Source organism: Myxocyprinus asiaticus, chromosome 21 (genome assembly GCF_019703515.2).
Source record: "Myxocyprinus asiaticus isolate MX2 ecotype Aquarium Trade chromosome 21, UBuf_Myxa_2, whole genome shotgun sequence".
Taxonomy (NCBI): Eukaryota; Metazoa; Chordata; class Actinopteri; order Cypriniformes; family Catostomidae; genus Myxocyprinus; species Myxocyprinus asiaticus.
The window spans coordinates 38,945,299-38,965,281 of record NC_059364.1 but is presented as its reverse complement, the minus strand read 5'-3'; the positions used below and the strand labels follow the sequence as shown (position 1 = coordinate 38,965,281).

The 19,983-nt window shown below is 37.6% G+C and overlaps 1 protein-coding gene across 2 annotated transcripts in view; it reads left to right on the top strand.

Moving 5' to 3' along the window:
* Positions 1 to 19,983, top strand: part of LOC127412293 (serine/threonine-protein phosphatase 2A 56 kDa regulatory subunit delta isoform-like) — a 75,195-nt gene that overhangs the window by 2,348 nt on the left and 52,864 nt on the right. For both annotated transcript variants that reach the window (XM_051648534.1, XM_051648533.1), the window contains exon 3: positions 15,854 to 16,025. In XM_051648534.1, coding sequence (XP_051504494.1) covers positions 15,854 to 16,025 — 172 coding nt within the window. The remainder of the gene's footprint in view (positions 1 to 15,853; positions 16,026 to 19,983) is intronic.

Sequence of the window (19,983 nt, the reverse complement as noted above, 5' to 3'; positions counted from 1 at the left end):
TATAGTTTATCGCAATTATTTCTGGGACAGTATATTGTCCAACAAAAGTAGTTATTGTGACAGGCTTAGCGCCCATCGCTTTGGAATAGGGTCAGTCTGGACTCATCAGACCACATGACCTTTTTCCATTGCTCCACAGTCCAATCTTTATGCTCCCTAGTAAATTGAAGTAAAATTTTCCGATTAGCCTCACTAACAAGTGGCTTTTTTGTGGGCACACAGCTGTTTAGTCCCAATCCTTTAAGTTCTCATCACATTGTGTGTGTGTGGAAAGGCTCTTACTTTCACTATTAAACATAGCTGTGATTCTACTTTCGATTTTTTACGATGTGACATCAAGCGTTTTAGCGATCATTCAAGATTTTTTTTCCGACCACATTTCTTTTGTGAAGCTGACAGTTCACCACTATCCTTCCAGTTTTTAATAATGCGTTAGACAGTTCTTAACCCAATTCCAGTGATTTCAGCAATGTCAATTAGTTGTTTTCTTTGCTTGATGCAGGCCAGTAATTTGCCCCTTCTGAAACACAATAACATCTTTTCCACGACCATGGGATACGTCTTCCGACATGGTTGTTTAAGAAACGAGAAGCTACACACTGCATCAGTTAGGGTTAAAAGTATTGTTGCCAGCTGAAACATATTAATCACTGAAATAATGATCAACTTATAGGCTCTTAAGTATCTGCTTATTTAAATCCAAACAGCGTTTTTTATTTATTTATTTATTTATTTATTTTTTTATTTTTTTCCTTTCTTTCTTTTGGCCAGGCAGTGTATAATATATATATTAAATATAATAATTCAGATTAAAATACATTACATTATTGTGGCAGACAAGTACTTCATTAAAGGTGCTGTAAGTGATTCCGCCCCCCCCAATAAAAACTTCCTTATTACCTGTGTAACAGTCCTAGGGGTAAAAGATGTTCGCTGGCTGTGTTCAGATCATTTGTTTAAACAATCAGAAGACTTACTGCCTGTAAATCATTGTGTGCATTCACAGGGCAACCCGTGTAGCTCTTATAAGTGCTCTTATATATGGTGTCCTGCTCCAGCAAAACACATGGTCAGACAGCGAAATGCTCAGGGTGATCCTCCGCCCTTTATCTGCTCCAACACATGGCCTCTAGTGTGTTTGTGTGTGCATGTGTCTTTGAAGTGTGGGGTTTTGGAAAAGGGGGTGTGGCCAATTCTATGGCTGGCCTGGTGGAAGTTCCAAAATGGCTAAAATTGTTAACAGCACCTTTAATTTGGCAATACAAAAAGTGGCTTTAGAAGGAAATCTCTTTTATCTCCAAGTCACTGAACAACCTATTATTGGCCAACAGTCCACATCAATACGTTCTGCAATTGAATTCTGTTCTATTCTAAGGATTTTTTTCAGATTTTTACTGGCCCTGCCAAAATTTTCACTGGCCCCAACACAAAAATGACAAATAGCTGTTTTTACCACCATGGCTTTAAAAAATTTGTCCAAAGATAAATATTTTTTACATATCTTATGTTTTTAATACAATGTTCCCCAGGGGCCTGGGTACCTCAGCGAGTAAAGACATTGACTACCACCCCTAGAGTTCACTAGTTCACAAGTTCGAATCCCAGGGCGTGCTGAGTGACTCCAGCCAGGTCTCCTAAGCAACCAAATTGGCCCGGTTGCTAGGGAGGGGAGAGTCACATGGGGTAACCTCCTTGTGGTCGCTATAATGTGGTTCTCGCTCTCGGTGGGGCGTGTGGTGAGTTGTGCGTGGATGCTGCGGAGAATAGCGCGGGCCTCCACACACGCTACATGTCTACAGTAACGCGGTTAACAAGCCACGTGATGAGATGCCCGGATTGACAGTCTCAGACGCGGAGGCAACTGAGATTTGTCCTCCGCCACCCAGATTGAGGTGAGTCACTACGCCACCACGAGGACTTAGAGTGCATTGGGAATTGGGCATTCCAAATTGGGGAAAAACAAAATAAAAAATACAATGTCCCCCAAAATTGAATCACATTTATAATTTGCAAGATATGATTTATGCTTTATGTAATCCCATATATGCGCTTTACAGATATAAATTCATAAATACATCATATTAACCTCAGCCGTCCTGCCATTTACACATGTGTTTTTAAGCCAAGAGTTCAGTGGAGGAGATGATGGGTTTTCGGTCACCCGCTTAGTCATGCTGTCATGCAACTTTTGCCCATGTGTAGTGTTTTCACAAGAAGGATCAAATATTATTCACTGAGTTAAAGATCTGATTATTGGCTGAGAGAACAGACTTGCTGCTAAATCGGTTGTGATGTGTAATATACAGTATGTAGATATTAGGCCTAATCTGTGAATTAACATTGTGTACTGTATATAATATGAAATCAGACAACCCAAACAAGACCAACGCTGACTGATACACAAAGAACAAAAATAAAAATACCTGTATGATCCAGAAATGAGACATGTAACAGGTGTTTTATGAGGATGATATCAAGTAGACCGTTTCAAATATTCATCTTCACCCTGCAGCTGAACAGCTTTGATAATAATAGCCTAATAGCCATAGTGATCTTGCTTCTTTTCATATCAAACGGCATTATCATGTTGAATTAATGTTTATGTTTTGAAACATTACCTAATTAAATGTATACTTACATTTTGGATATTGAGCAGCTTGTGATTTCCAGACACGTGTATAACTGGGGTTTAACAAAGTTTATTACGTCTCATTCGGCGCTTCATCTCTAAAGGCGAATTAATGAGAGAAAATGTGCTTTTTTTTTTAACAGTGGGAATAAACTAGTGCTCTGTCCCTTTACGAGAGCACATGCACGTTAAACAGTCTACAATATGAGAGATATGATGATGAGACATGCATGGAGAGACATGGATTTTCAGTCCTATAGAATGAAACTGTTGATTTTTTTTTGTGTTCCAATGTGTGGATTACTGCTTTTCACCAACATGTAAAAACGAAAAATGTGGGGATTTTGTGCAGTGTGAACACGGAATGTGCAGGGATACTTAAAATGTTGCACAAGACATCACATCCCACTACGAAATTCATTAAGTGGGGGGTTTTTCCTGCTGTTTTCTACATATTGTTAATAGCTGCTGCTAAGACACTTGGAAAAGAGCGAGGACAGTGCTAGGAGAGTGCGCTCGGTGTCTGCACGATCTCGTGCGTGCACAGGACTGTGCCTTGGTGTGTCCAGTATATTATGCATTTGCGCATCTTTGCAAGATAAATATACTCGCGCTCGCTCCTCGGTTAGAAGACTTCGTTCGCTCCGTGTGCTCTCTCGCTTGTTGTTTGCTTGCACTAATGTTATAATTGCAGCACTGGCCTGATCGGGCAAGTGACAGTTCTAGTTCTGGCCCAAATCTCTCTCACACTGGCCCCGGGCCATTGGGCAGTCATTATTGTCGAGCCCTGTAGTTTCTTGTAATTGAATTTTGATGAGGAATTGCACTAGATGTACAGACAATAGACCATACATTGTTTCCCTGAGATTAAATACTTTTTTAAAAGGCCATATCTAGGATTAAATACTGTATAGCACAATTGTGAAGGATGGGTGACTAGAATTTTTATTTAATAATGTAAACACAGTTGTCATTTATATTTCTACTTGCTATGCCTACATGTTCCAAAAAAAGAAGTCTGATTAGAGTTATGGTCACAAGTTGTTTTGTAACTGAGTCATGCCCAGTTAAACTGAAACTCACGTAGATTTTAGGGATGCACCGTAGGGCTGGGCGATTAATCGAATTTTATTGTCAAGTACGATTTTGGCTTCCAACGATTATGAAAACAAGATAATCGAGATAAAACTATTATTGTGCTGCATTCCGTTTCGCAATGAAACACCCCGGCATTATATCATTAAAGCATCCTTTATTAAAGTTCAAATAATATGGAAGCGGGTTATGAAAAACAGAAACTGGCATTTCTCTGTGCGGTCAGCACCGCACCTATGAGTTGCGTGAAGTGACCGGGGGAAAAATCGAATCTTCTCAAGGCTGATGCACGCTCTGGCGAGGGGACGCTTGTCAATAGCACACATTTGCTGCAGCTAGATTATAACGTGATGGCTCGTGACGTAGTGAATCATAATATACGTGTCACGTTCACTGTGTATATCTTATCATGAAGAAAATTGGCGATAGGCAGCTCTATTAAGAAGAGAGAGTTTGTTTTTTGTGAGTTAAAGATGGATTGAAGTGAACGTAAAGGTGAGAGAGTGTAGTCTTAGCCCATTATACATGGGAACAAAGTACAGTTTTTGATCAGTCTTTTTTGGCTTGTTTTCCAAAATAATATCTACATACATTTACTTTAGGAGCTATACTGCAGAAGAAAAAGATTTTATCGGAGAATATGTGGCATGTGTGTGTGCTGAACATGCGCGTGTGTTCCAAAAATGCTTGCGCTAATGCGCGCCTGAACGGTCAAATACATTTCAAAATTCCACCAAAATGCCCATCTTGGTGAGGTATTCATGTAAACACAGAGTGATGTCTAAAGTGAACGTAAACAGTGGAGAAAAAAGTGGATTTGTATTCAAATGTCGGACTTGTAAGTGTAAATGTAAGCTAATAGACCTGCTGCTGTCTAGTGTGTCATTATAATAATCAAACAACCACAACAAGAAAACGAGAAATCACTCACTGCTCTTGACTGAATAAATTGAGTAGCTTTAAAAAGTATTAATGTATTATAATCATACAGTGAATTCCAGTATTAATTTTGTTACATTTCATTCTGAATGTTTACTTGAATGTACTGCTGTTAAAAACTTTTAAAGCTGTTAAAAAAAAGCACTGAATTTTCTTAATTTGTTCTATTATTTTTTATCTATTTCTATTCATTGCTGTTTTTTATTGTTATTTTATTACTGACTTGTTTACTAGTCTTGAATAATTACTTAAGAACTTGAAACCATTCTTCCATAATTAACATATTAGTTAGTATTTTTATTTGTTGTGGTATTAAAGCTGGTATTGAGAATCGTCAAATTTCACTACCGACTACTGAAATTTTGGTATTGTGATAATGTATAGCCTTTATTGTCCATGGTAGATCTTGCTGCAATAACATGATGAAAAAGTACATCTCCTTCCATTGAACTATGAGCATCCCTGCTGTAAATGATGTTGATTAAGGCTTTTCTTTATTTTACTAACATGCGTAACATAAAATAATTATCATATGACAACAGCCTCCTCCCTACTCGGTGCAGTTTACATATCAAGTTCAAGGAAATCCAGTGTTAAAAAGACAATGTTTTTTTAAAAGTTCAATAATTGCATGATGTTCTTAAAGTCAATGAGTAATTGTGTTAAATAATCGTGATCTCAATATTGATCTCAATATTGACCAAAATAATCGTGATTATGATTTTTCCATAATCGAACAGCCCTAATGCACCGATACAAAATGTGTGTGCTGATACTGACCTCCAGTCTTTTAGTACACATCTACCGATACTAATACAGATAGTAGGCACTTATAATTAATTATACAACTTAAAAATAAATTTAAATAGTAAGCCCTATTCGGACAGGATTAGTTTTCTAAACGCATTTGAGTTACAATTAGTATCACCCGACGTCTGAGATTTAATGTACTGATTCGGAAGGGAGTAAAGATCTCTGTGTTTATTACAGGGGTGGGAGTGTCCGTTTTCTAGATATAGGCATTGCAGAAGGTTGAATACATAATTTTGGTGATAAAATTAACGTATCTTTTAAAATGTATCAGTTTAAATTTAACATTTAAAAATGTATTTTAAATAATTATTTAATTTATAGATTAAACTGACATTTATAAATTATACATTATAAATTATTTATTTTTTAGAGTTTATAAAATTGCTGCTTATAATAAACCCAATGAAATAAACAAGATTTATCTGTGAATTATATAATTATAACATTGCGTAATTGAGCGGAGAAATTAAGGTGAGTATCTTACCAGATATTACAGTGGCCAGGCTTAGCAGTTTCTGCGATTTGGCTTTAGGCTAACTTTATTCTCTGTTGCCCTATTTGTACTTATGAGCACCAATCTTCAGCCAAGTCCTGTTCAAATAAGTGCATAAAATTACAGACGTTGGGTGATGATAATTGTAACTCAAACACTGTTTAGAAAACTAATAGGGCTTATGTCTCTACATGTCTTCCATGTTTCAGAGGAACTGGTCTCAGTTAATAAAAAAAAAAAAAAAACACTGAAACTTAAAGCACATTATTAACTTTCTTAACTCTGAATTCTTAATGATGAAGCTTGTCCCTCTTTAGCTGAAACAGCCTCTGCTTTAGCTTTAACAAACTTAACATATTCCTTGCTGTGTCGAGCTTTAAGGTGAGTAATCAAATTAGTTGTTTAAAATTTTAACGGTAGTTCCACCTTATGAAATTCTAGCAGTGCAAACATTACAAACTGCAACTCTGCTGTCATTTGTCAACAAATTCAGTAATTCCACACACAAACCATTTTCTTTAACACACAGCATGATTGACAGGAAACAATCAGCCCTGATGAGCGGCTGTCTCTTAACTATTGACTGATGTACGATAGTGCAGTTAATTGTTTTTATTGCAATTCTGTACTCCAAGTAAACTTGTTCTTTACTTATTGTTTCTGTGGTATCAGCATCCAGTCACACTAGTTTTTTAGACCCTAGCAAAGATTCATTTGATGAGTTAAAGAAAAGTTATACTATTGTTTAATTTTCTCTTTGCATGTTTCCGCCTTTATATTGCTTGCCACAGTGGTGATTTACTAGATAATTTAGAAGTGCTAGTATTCCATCCAGTTGTGTGGTTGTACTGTGACGTAATAGTATGTCTCTGTAGGCCCCTTTAGGTGCTCAAATATCCCAATGTTCTTCAGAGGGAGTGATACTTACATCTGGAATCAGTGGGCAGAGAGTCTGATGTAGCACTGGGTGAAGTTTATTGATTTGGTCTATTTTAAGTCAGGCTCAGTCATGTAACCCGTTACTGTGGCCAGCTCTGCAATGTTATGTGCAGACCTCAACATGTGTCCCACAGCGCACCCCCACCCCCAGCTTTGTTGCTTGGACATTGTTGCTGTAGTGTCGCTCTGATTTTGTCACATGCTAACATGTGCTCATTTAGCATTGCACTGCTTGAGCCTTCAGCCATGGCGCTAGTAATGCAGTCTGGATTAGCATTGATCCTGTGTTCTTATAAATGAGAGATCCACTCTGTTTTTGAAATCAATGAGTGGGTTTACATGCACACAATACACTGATCACTACCAAAAATCAACTTATTCCAAAAACCTGACAACGAATGGAAACCATGTTTACATAAATTATCAGGTCTTCTCCAATTTTAATGTCTAATCGTAAACGGACATGTGCACAAGACATGCGGTCATTGAATAAGCCGGCAAAATGCTATTTTCATGCAGAGTAAAATTGGTTTGTAACTATTAGCACCAACAATCATCCATGCGATTATCTAATCAGCCAATCGTGTGGCAGCAGTGCAGTGCATAAAATCATGCAAATACGGGTCAGGAGCTTCAGTTAATGTTCACATCAACCATCAGAATGGGGAAAAAATGTGATCTTAATGATTTGATTTGGACCGTTGCATGATTGTTGGTGCCAGACGGGCTGGTTTGAGTATTTCTGTAACTGCTGATCTTCTGGAATTTTCACACACAACAGTCTCTAGAATTGACTCAGAATGGTGCCAAAAACAAAAAACATCCAGTGAGTGGCAGTTCTGTGGACAGAAACGCCTTGTTGATGAGAGAGGTCAACGGAGAATGGCTAGACTGGTTTGAACTGACAAAGTCAATAGTAACTCAGAGAACCGCTCTGTACAACTGTGGTGAGAAGAATATCATCTCAGAATGCTATTCTGAGATGCTGGTTGGTGCTGTTTTGGTGGCACGAAGGGGACCTACACAATATTAGGCAGGTGGTTTTAATGTTGTGGCTGATCAGTGTATATACAGCTCTGGAAAAAATAAAGAGACCACTGCAAAATGATCTGTTTCTCTGGATTTACTATTTATAGGTACAGTTGAAGTCAGAAGTTTACATACAACTCAGTTTTTCACAATTCCTGACATTTAATCATAGAAAACATTGCCTGTCTTAGATCAGTTAGGATCACTACTTTATTTTAAGAATGTGAAATGTCAGAATAATAGTAGAGAGAATCATTTATTTCAGCTTTTATTTTTCATCACATTCCCAGTGGATCAGAAGTTTACATACAATTTGTTAGTATTTGATAGCATTGCCTTTAAATTGTTTAACTTGGGTCAAACATTTTGGGTAGCCTTCCACAAGCTTCTCACAATAAGTTGCTGGAATTTTGGCCCATTCCTCCAGACAGAACTGGTGTAACTGAGTCAGATTTGTAGGCCTCCTTGCTCGCACATGCCTTTTCAGTTCTGCCCACAAATTTTCTGATTGAGGTCAAGGCTTTGTGATGGCCACTCCAATACCTTGACTTTGTTGTCCATAAGCCATTTTGCTACAACTTTGGAGATATGCTTGGGGTCATTGTCCATTTGGAAGACCCATTTGCAACCGAGCTTTAACTTCCTGGCTGATATCTTGAGATGTTGCTTCAATATATCCACATAATTTTCCTTCCTCATGATGCCATCTATTTTGTGAAGTGCACCAGTCCCTCCTGCAGCAAAGCACCCCACAACATGATGCTGCCACCCCCATGCTTCACGGTTGGGATGGTGTTCTTCGGCTTGCAAGCCTCACCCTTTTCCTCCAAACGTAACGATGGTTATTATGGCCAAAAATTTAAATTTTTGTTTCGTCTGATCGGAGGAAATTTCTCCAAAATGTAAGATCTTTGTCCCCATATGCACTTGCAAACTGTAGTCTATATCAGTGTTTCCCAACCACTGTGCTGCAGCACACTAGTGTACCGTGAAAGATTGTCAGGTGTGCCGTGGAAAATTATCAAATTCCACAGAATATATAAATGCATGAAAAAAAATTATAATTTCAGGGATCCAAACTCCTCACCTTTCGGAGAAATTCACCATTTTTAAACCATAATCGGTCACTTTTGTCATCGTGATGAGCTATGATTAATGTGCAAAAGTGAGTGATATTTATACGTGTTAAGGGTCTTTCACATGACTCACATCAGCGCTGCAGAATACATGGAAGTCTATGAAGTGACGTCACTTTACACCAAAGTGTTTTTCACACACACGTTTTTGCTTCACCAATAATGTCTTTGAGCATACTAAGCAACAAGAAATATTTAAAAACTGTCTAAATTTGTGAAGAGACATCGAATGTCTCATAATTTCTTTTAATTAAATATTACTTTATCGTTTACGAATATCAGAGACCCCAGTTATTTAACTAATTTAAATTCACCAAGAAAACGCTTAGACCTAAACATAAACGAGTCCTTTTATTACTTTCTGCTATCAAAGCAACTGCAAGCTTTTTTCTCTCTTCCAAATACATGTTTTCAATGTTTAATAGTTTTAATAAAGGAGAAGGTAAGGACGTTATTGAAACTCAATATTATTAGACTATTATAGTTGTCTTTTTGGATGAAAAATAATGCTCAGACTGAAGGAAGACTATAGATCTGATTTGTTCTTTTAATGCTTTTTAATTCTTTTAATGGTAGATTTCAGTCATGAAAGACTCAAAATGATTCACTGACTCACTCATAGCACATAAGACGCTCATTTGTCGCCACCTAGTGACATCTCCAGAAGGCGTCACTGAACTAATCAATTAATAAAATTGATCAAATTTGTGAAACAGAAGCAAGCCTCACCAAAATACTCTATATTTTGCAGCTAATTCTGCATAATTATAAACTTGAATAAACTTGAATCACTAAAATAGATGGAATTGGTGCTTTTAGCTTATTCTTTAAAATAAATATCCCCAGAAAAAATGTTCGTGGACCAGTGATTCTTCCCTTTTTTGCCCCTCATGAGTTTGCATCCCTGTCATTTGTTGTGACATTGCAAGAACAAATCTACAAATTAGAAAAGAAGCAAATTTGTTGTTTTTTCATTACCCATTTAGCGCTCTTGCCACCTGTGACCTCACACAACGTAGCCTACTTATGTGACTTGTTTTTTTGTTTTTGTTTTTGCATAGCCGAATTTCAAACATTACAAGTAAACATGCTACTAAGATGGACAGAAAACATGGACAAGTTCTTGAAAAGGAAAAATATTGACGATGGTTAGCCTGTGTGGGATAGTGGTGTGCTGTAGAATTTTTTTAGTTGTAAAAAGTGTGCCGTGGCAGATCAAAGGTTGGGAAACACTGGTCTATATTGCGGTTTTGGAGCATTGGCTTCTTCCTTGCTGAGCAGCCTTTCAGGTTATGTTGATATGGGACTCGTTTTACTGTGGATATAGATACTTATCTACCTGTTTCCTCCAGCATCTTCACAAGGTCCTTTTGCTGATGTTCTGGGATCTATTTGCACTTTTCGCACCAAAATACGTTCATCTCTAGGAGACAGAATGTGTCTCCTTCCTGAGCGGTATGATGGCTGCATGGTACCATGGTGTTTATTTTTGCATACAATTGTTTGTACAGATGAACGTGGTACCTTCAGATGTTTGGAAATTGCTCTCAAGGATGAACCAGACATGTGGAGGTCCACAATTGTTTTTCTGAGGTCTTGGCTGATGACTCGGTGCCTCTCAAGCAAAGAGGCACTGAGTTTGAAGGTAGGCCTTTAAAATACATCACACCTCCAATTCAGTACACCTCCTATCAGAATCCAATTGTCTAAAGGTTTGACATCAGTTTCTGGAATTTTCCAAGCTGCTTAAATGCACAGTTAACTTAGTGTGTAAACCTATGTAAAATTCTGACCCACTGGAAGTGTGATATAGTCAATTAAAAGTGAAACAGTCTGTCTGTAAACAATTGTTGGAAAAATTACTTGTGTCATGCACAAAGTAGATGCCCTAAACGACTTGCCAAAACTATAGTTTAAAAAAAATTAGTTTTAATAACTTCAACCTAAGTGTATGTAAACTTCTGACTTCAACTGTATGTGTTTGAGTAAAATGAAAATGTTTGTTTTATTCTATAAAGTACTGACAACATTTCTCCCAAATTCCAAATAAAAATATTTTCATTTAGAGCATTTATTTGCAGAAAATGACAACTGGTCAAAATAACAAAAAAGATGCAGTGTTTTCAGACCTTGAATAATGCAAAAAACAAAACAAAAAACAAGTTCATATTAGTATTGTGTTGTTTAAAAATGAATGTTTTAACTTTAATGAATTCAGAAATCAATATTTGGTGGAGTAACCCTGATTTTCAATCACAAAATCTGCCCGATTCCATCCTTGCTGAAGCACCTCCAGATCACCACAGATCCTCCACCTGGTCGTCTAATGGTTAGATGGAGACCTGGAGAGACCTTCAAGCCACAGTGTCTTGCACCCACTGTGAAATTTGGTGGATTATTGGTGATGATCTGGGGGTGCTTCAGCAAAGCTGGAATCGGGCAGGTTAGTCTGTGTGAAGGACGCATGAATCAAGCCATGTACAAAGTTATCCTGGAAGAAAACTTGTTTCCTTACATGTTGTCAGGTTTTGCAAGATTGTGCATGTAAACACACTCGTTGTGGGAAGTTGCACTATGCTTCTGGTCTAAGACCTGTTTAATTTGCTCACTTTGTGGTAATACTGTTCTTCTCACCTATGATCAAAATGGTTTTGTAACACTCATCTTGCATGGAAAACACAAATTTATTTGATAGTGTAGCTCAGGCTACTCTTGAATATTTAATGTGGACTGAATCTAGATATGGTAAGAAGGAAGTATGTAGGTTAGGCTTGTTGTGAACTTCAACTACCAGGGTTTTGGGAGGCAGTTCACTTGCAGTTTGTTGACTGATGCGCTTTGTTGCTTTGTGTTACCACAGCTCTGAGTTCAGTCTCAATGATTGCATAGTTCTGAATTGTCATTAATTGGTTTTCCATTGTAAAAGACCCAAACTTGAGTTTCTTAGTGCAAATAATATTATGAGCTCATTTCATTACTTGCACCTGACCCGTCACCCATGACTAGGCTCAACATGACTGGTCATGTATAAACTAGATAGAGCCGAACAATTAATTGAATAAAAAATAGAAAAATGAAGATTACAGCATTATATTTAGGTCACGCTGCATCAAAGTTTTCTGTTTTTTTTGCAGTGGTTGAGCATTGTAACTAATCTCATATTTGTCTGTCAAGCTTTTGAAAGCAGTGGCGATTCAGGGGCATTTTATTAGTCCTAATGAGAGAATTGTAAGCAGTCTTTATTTAGGGCTGCACAATTTTGACAAGTCATATTGCGATTTAGTTAGAAAAATATTGCGTTTGTGATTTGAACTGTGTAAGTGATTCCTTTTTACCAAAATTTAGTGATGTTTTGCCCATGTTCTACTGCCAATAAAAAGACTTGGGCTACTATTTGAGTTCTCTTAAAAAGAACCAACTTCTGACCTTTTTCACTTACACCCTGTCTACACCGGGCGTGTCCGTTGACACTAAGCGAAGCATTGACTCGGATGTTCTAAACCATTCATTTGTGTTGTTTGCAGTAGTAGCGGCAGTGCATGCAACGCTGAATGGAACGGGACAGCCATTTACTGTCGGTGCGACGGTCACACAACGGGCGCTTCCAGTGTAGACAGCATCATTTAAAAAAAAAAAAAAATTTATTACCCAATTTGGAATGCCCAATTCGCTTTTTTTAAGTCCTCGTGGTCGCGTAGTGATTCGCCTCAATCCGGGTGGCGGAGGATGAATCCCAGCTGCCTCCGCGTCCGAGACCGCCAACCTGCGCATCTTATCACGTGGCTTGTTGAGAGCGTTGCTACGGTGACATAGCGCGTGTGGAGGCTTCACGTCATCCACCGCAGCATCCACGCTCAACTCACCACGTGCCCCACCGAGAACAAACCACATTATAGCAACCACGAGGAGGTTACCCCATGTGACTCTACCCTCCCTAGCAACCGGGCCAATTTGGTTGCTTAGGAGACCTGGCTGGAGTCACTTAGCACGCCGTGGGATTCGAACTAGTGAACTAGCGAGCTCCAGGGGTGGTAGCCGTCTTTTACCACTGAGCTACCCAGGCCCTAGACAGCATCATTGATTATAATGGGGTTCTATTGCTTTTGATGCGATGTGACGCCCGTGTCCTGTGAAGACAGGGTGTTAGGGTTAGGTCCCTTGTCTAATAATTGGCATTAGCTAAGCTATTTTTTTTTTTTTCATATGTAAGCAAAATGGACATTGTAACTGAAAAATGCCCATATATGAATTGGAATCGAATCCAAAGCTTGTGAATCAGAACTGAATCAGGAAACCTGTATGAATACCCAGACCTACCCAAAATACACTGCAAGCAAGTTACACCAAAACTAAAATGCTCCTGTTATAATCAATAAGGCATTGACAGTGTAAATAAGAGACATGTTCTCCAGTAGCTTTGATTTTTATGATAGGAACATTCAGTTTAATAACAGTTTTGTTTCTAATGCTGCTAAGATGGCCAATAATAGTGGAAGCAAGTGTAAAGTGTATAAAATGTCATGTTAAATTACTCTAATGTAAGCATCTTACTTATTAATGGCTTGCACTACTAAGTAAATATAGGCACATTTTAAATGTCAAAATATTGTATCTGCCAACAACATTGTTGTAGGTTCAACTGTTTTATAGAATTTGTAACTCATTTAGTGTTCGATGCTGTTTCCTGATGAATGTGTCCAATATGAGGAAAAAGAAATAATGCCTAGAATTAATATTAATGACCGTCTCTCTGCTCTCAGTTCTGTTTTTGATTTTCCTTTTGACTTGATTGCAGAAATTTGGGGTCAGTGTTTATCGCATAACATGCCTCTCATGAGTGGTTATTACATATTACAAATGACCTGTGAAGCTCTTATGACGGATTCAAGAGTGCTTGTTACCTTATTCACCATTTACATAGTCAGAAATTTTCAGTAAAGAACACAATAGAGCTACTCAGTTAAGTCGGAAAAAAAATAGAGATTACAATTACAGCTGCCGAATCAATGGCAAATCAGAGATGTTTACATATATCTGAAGTCCTATGAGTAATGACAACTAGGGAAGGGCAATGGGCATTAAAAAAAACATATATATATATATATATATATATATATATATATATATATATAAGACTACCCTAACACACACAAAATGAGTAATCGATTACTTGTAAATTAAAATGCAAGTAAAAAATAAGTATGACACGTACAGTACATTAAATTGATATTTTGTTAAACGAAGTATGCTTTTCTTTAGGGGAAAAAATGAAATGAACAATGCATTAATAAAAATGAAAAAAAGAAAGAAAAGTTTTTAAAGTAAAAAACATTTGCACCTGGAGCTTAGGAACATAGAAACCAATACTAACAGAATTAGGGTACTGCACATGAGCTATCACATAGAGTCTACTCAAAGACTATCACATTTTTATCATTTCACATTTTATTATTCAGAAAAACAAGTGGTGAAACTTGTCTTTTCAAAAAATGCGCTGTGCCCATGTTATTTAATGCACATACACATACTAGGGATGGTCATTTTGGTCCTTCTGTCTACTCGAGTGCTCGAAGTAATTACTCGAGTACTCAGTGAGGGGGGCACATAGATATGTACAAATACAGTATGTCATACATCTGGCTGCTGCATTGTGTCTCGTTGTTCCAATGTCTATTCATTAACAAAGGCTGTTATATGTAGTCTGTTACAATAAGTGCAAAAGAGGGCATAATCAAAATGTAATGCATAACATTTTGTCATTATATGAAGTCTCGCTGGTCAGTTCAATGAAACAATGCTCAGAACGTGCGTCTCTGTTCTTCTTTCAGGTTACCATATTAAGCTTAGTGCGCACCACTGTTTCTGAACCATGTATCTGCAAACCGTGATTTCCGTGACGCCATAATCATTGCATTTTTAAAACGCAGTTTTAAGTTGAAAATGGTTTGGAGACCCTGTGTTCTGTTGCATTCAACTGTGCTCCATCTAGATGTTTGAAAGGAAGATTTTGCCATGTGTGTGTGTGCACACGCTTCTCCAGAGTGTAGAGCGCCGTCTATGTCCCGGACAAAAAGCTACGCTGTGCTCTGTTGGAGTTTGTTGCTGTGATGATTCGTGCTTCCTCCCATTTAACTTGGCATTTTAAACTTCATACTGGGAAAACTGCAATGGAACGCCACTTTATGTTGGACTTACAACTCGTGCGGAAATCTTCAGTTCTGATTTTGCCGAGATGCAGGTGTGTCATGCAAACATGTCGGCACCGAGGGAGATATACAGTCAATGATAAATAAACCTTCACTTTTATTAAATAATATACATTAATGAGTCAGAGTCAGAGGGAAAGCAAAATACTGATTCAGCGCTGCTCACGGAAGGCAAATGCGCTAAGAAAAATCAATTTGTAAGATAGTTGGTGCAAAATGAGTATTCGATTAGTCGATGACAACTGATCCTAATGCGCAGGTTTTAAATGATCTGTTGTCTAGATGCTTTCTTTAGAAGAAAAGCCAAAAGCATAGTTGGTCATTTTGAAATTATTTTGCATGACACTGCTCGCTTGCAATGTAGACAGTTAAAAGAAATATGCTAGTGACCATAAGGACTGACACAACCGTCAGAAATAAAATTAGTTATTGGTCTCAGTATTGTTTGTCAGTTTTGTCTTTCCATTTTGTGGTGTTATTTTGTTTCTTTTATATTGTGTTTGCCATCAGACACTGGAGTCTGACCTTCTGTGACCAGAAGTTTCTGAACATTCTGAACATTGTGTTTTCCCAGGCCCAGCAGACGGCCAGCAAGCGTCCGAGCAACAGCACTCCACCTCCTACTCAGCTCAACAAAATTAAGTACTCTGGCGGGCCACAGATTGTAAAGAAGGAGCGTCGACAGAGCTCATCACGATTCAACCTCAACAAGAATCGGGAATTGCAGAAACTCCCCGCCCTCAAAGGTAGAAATTCCTCCAAACAGAAACATCCCCTGAACAGTCATGGTTCTTTGTTGACTTCTTAGAACTGATCAAATGATCTGTTGTTGTGTACATAGAGTATTTCACAATGAATGGTGCGAATTGTGTTAACTGTTGGAGGGCAGCCTTGCATGACCTCTGCATTGTTTTCTCAGGCTGTTTTTAGCTTGTTTCTATGGCACAGACAGCTGTGCTTGATGTCAAGAATTGTTGATTGCAGAGTGAGGAGGGTCTCAGTCAATGAAGTAAAAGACCATTTGTGTACCATTTAAAGAGTTTCTGTTTAGTGTAAGGATTCGAATCGTATGTTTTCTAATTCCAGTTGCTTAACAATTCAATAAATGATTATTTTAGTTCTTTTGAGGAATCACCCCTTCGATAATCACAACTTTATATTAAACAAAAACTTTTTGTTTTTTAAACAACTTTTAATGTTTAATTAAAAACCCATTTATCAAAATACAGGGTTTCCAGGGTCTTGGAAAACCTGGAAAAATCAGGGAAATTTAAAACTGGCATTTCCAGGCTTGGAACAGTTCGTTGAATCTTACAAATTCATAGAGAAGTCTTAAAAATGTATATATACATTTGTCTAGTTATGTTCTGCTGCAAAATATTTCATAGGCTAGAAATTGCTCTTCATGAGTGTGAGCTCTATGAATGATTTTTAATTATCCTTTTAAATTATCGAGCATGGAAAAGTCATGGAAAGATCATGGAGATTATTTGGTCAAAAAGTGTGCAAATCCTGAAAATTAGCCTTTGAATGTGTATTTTAACTGTATGTCATGATATTTTCAACCAGTCAGTAATTGCACTGTTTTAAGTCTTTCATGCAAACCAATAACTTTGGGACTGATTCATCTTTTTGACTGATTGATTAATGAGAAAAAAGTCATTCTTTCATGAATTGAACTACAATGGTCACGTTGTATACAGGGTCTGAAATTAACACCTGCGCCAAATGTGGGTAATTTCTCTATTTGGCTGGTAAATTTAGCTGTGCGCATGTGCTTTTTCCTTTCTATAAATGTTTGTGTCTGCTTTTAAAAGTAATGTTGCAGTTTTGTTCTCAAGGGGGCTCTGATGGCCTACAGTCAGCAAGGCCGCAAGTGTTTAGACAGAACGGCTCTTAGCTAGTTTCCCACTGATCATTGATAACCTCAGTTAGCGATAAATCTAGTAGCAAGATAAAGGCAATGTTCAGGACCATTCATACCATTGTGTTAGAAAGGAAGACCACTTTTGGATTTCGAGTGGATGTGCGAGGAAGTTTTTTTATTACCTGCCACCACACACATGAATCCTCCAGTAATAATACCATTATATTACCGGCACCAAGTGATTTTCATGACGTGTGAATCAAGGTTTCCGTTTACAGGTAATTACAGGTTTTTGACCGTTGAAATGTCCTAATGTCTGACAATTTAAACATTGTCAGACACAATGTCCAGTGAAAATATTAACATGATGTGTCAGCAAGAAACCTCTTTAGCTGATGCCACAAGTGTACAGCGTGACACCATGCCAATGATTACACCCCTTCACTGCCATGGAGGTTTAAACTTTCCCGAAGCTTGCGGAGTTCTAATCCGTGACTACAGCGGGTTTTATCCCTCACACTGGCAAAAGCAGCCTGCGTTCCCATTTCGCATGCCCACATTAAGAAGCTTCTTACGTCAGAATCACATTAAAACAGCCTTCCGTTGCCGTCTTCTGGAGAGAAGGACACCACATTGAACACTGGCAGCAAAATGCTTTTGTGCTATGAAAAATAAAGAGCCAAGTAAATTAGTCAAGGTGAGATATTATGAAATAACCTAGCGATTTATTTTAATATTCATATATAAATGAAATTTTTTTTGGCAAATTGTAGTTTAATTGTTTTATTTTGCCCCATTGTTGCATTATTTTTTTTTATTTGTTTTAAATGAGACACTAATTTATTGTTCGTTTGACTTGATTGTGTCATTATCAGCCTATATCGCATTATTATGCATATTCCATGGCATTTACAGCGCAAAATAAACACCGAAATCAGATTTATTTTGGCACAAAAAATTTCTTAGCAGAAACTCTAGTTTGAATCTGTTAACGGTTCTTGACAGTGCATCCTTCCGCCGATGCAGACAGAAAACCTCACTAAAATAATTGTTTTTCAGCGCAGTGCAACACTGCTACTGAATCTACAGTGCAAAACATAAAGCGTGACCATTATTGTCCGATTCCCAAATGAATGACTCATGAGCCAGCTCTTGTTAGTGAATTAACAAGACTTTTAACTCAGTAGGAGCTGACTAGATAAATCTGACTCAATTAATTGACTCACTCGAAATAACACAAGAACTGTTACTGTGTATTTAACATTTCGTTTAGTTGTAATAAGTGAATAATCTGAAAAAAAAAACAAACAAAATTGTAAACGGTAGAGGTCCACGATATATCTGTTTTACTCATTAATCAGTGTCAATAGTTGCGGTTTTTAACTCTGAAAAAAAATCAGCGGCAATAGTTTCCGACAGTGTTTTTTTTTTTTAAATTCCTCCCTGACTGGCGCTGGAGGGTTCTACAATTGGAGCTCCTTGGTTCTACTTTATAATAGCGCCCCCCTGAGGTTAAATAACAGTCACCGACTCCATGAGGAGTTTGTTCTGTCACGTGACTAGGCTATGCAGAGAGACTCTTCAGAAGCATGAAAGTGCTAATTGTTATATAAAATATACTGTGTTCATGAGGGCACATGGATGTATAATAGATACAGTGCCATTCTAAAATTACATTTAAAAAGAAGACCTGAGTTGATTATATTTCTATACACTTTTCTCTCTTCCTTTTACAGGGCTCCAGACTAAAAAATGACTTAGGAGCCATTGGCTCCTAAACTGAAACATTAAGGAGCCAAATGGCTGTTTTTAGTTGCCAAATCACAGAATGGCTCGATTTAAATTGCTGTTCAGAAACAAGATAGAAAGCAGATGAAAAGGCAGCAGCTGATAACTCATTAATTGGACATTTTTTTTATTTAGTACTGCTCCTCAGAATCGACATTACAGATATTTACATAAAGTATAGTATGCATATAGTAGTGTGTTGTCTTCTTGATCATCAATGAATGTTTGCATCTTGTGTAATAGTTGTGAACAATACCCTCAATTGTCCTAAGTGTCAAAAGCTTGATCTTTAATACGGGACTTTTAATTATAAAAAACCCAAAATACACATGGGACTCTTATTTTGAAATGTCTGCGCTCTCAGTTGTGAGTTCACTGACGGCTGATTCGCTGAGAAAGTGAATCTGATTCATACTGCTAACCTGAGCTCCTGAGTTCAAACCCTCAGTTCCTTTTGGGTGATTTCTGAAAAAGACCAGATTCAAAAGAGTCTTTTGTTTACAACTATCTCGTGCTGGGTTTGTTGTTACGTGCGGTGCAGCGAGCTTGCACAACAGAACGGGTGAAAAGCACGTGAGACACACTGGCCACATTCACACAGTCAGTGTTTGAGATTGACAACCATATTTACTTATAGGTTTGAGTCTTGAAATGTCCCTTTCATACAACAGCTTACAGTAGCAGTTTGAATGCTGTCTGAATGAACAAACAACAAGTCATAACCATATTCTAACAGCTGGAAACATAGTGACAATGAGTAAAGAAAATATCAAAGATGGCGACGTCCATAACACCGGCGTGTCTTATCACAATTGCCGCCATCTGGAGCCCTGCTTTATTGTTCATCATTCATATATTTCATATAATATTACATTTTTTTCATCCACCTTGGCTGGTAGGCTAACAGGTTCATTTCGGACCATGATTGTTTGTTTATTGTGGCAACCAATGAGGACAACGTGATAAAACACAACATAATTTCTTTTGCTGTAAGAGCTGTGCAGGGAATGAAGTGTCGGAGTGTTTTAATATGGTATTTTCTCTGCATC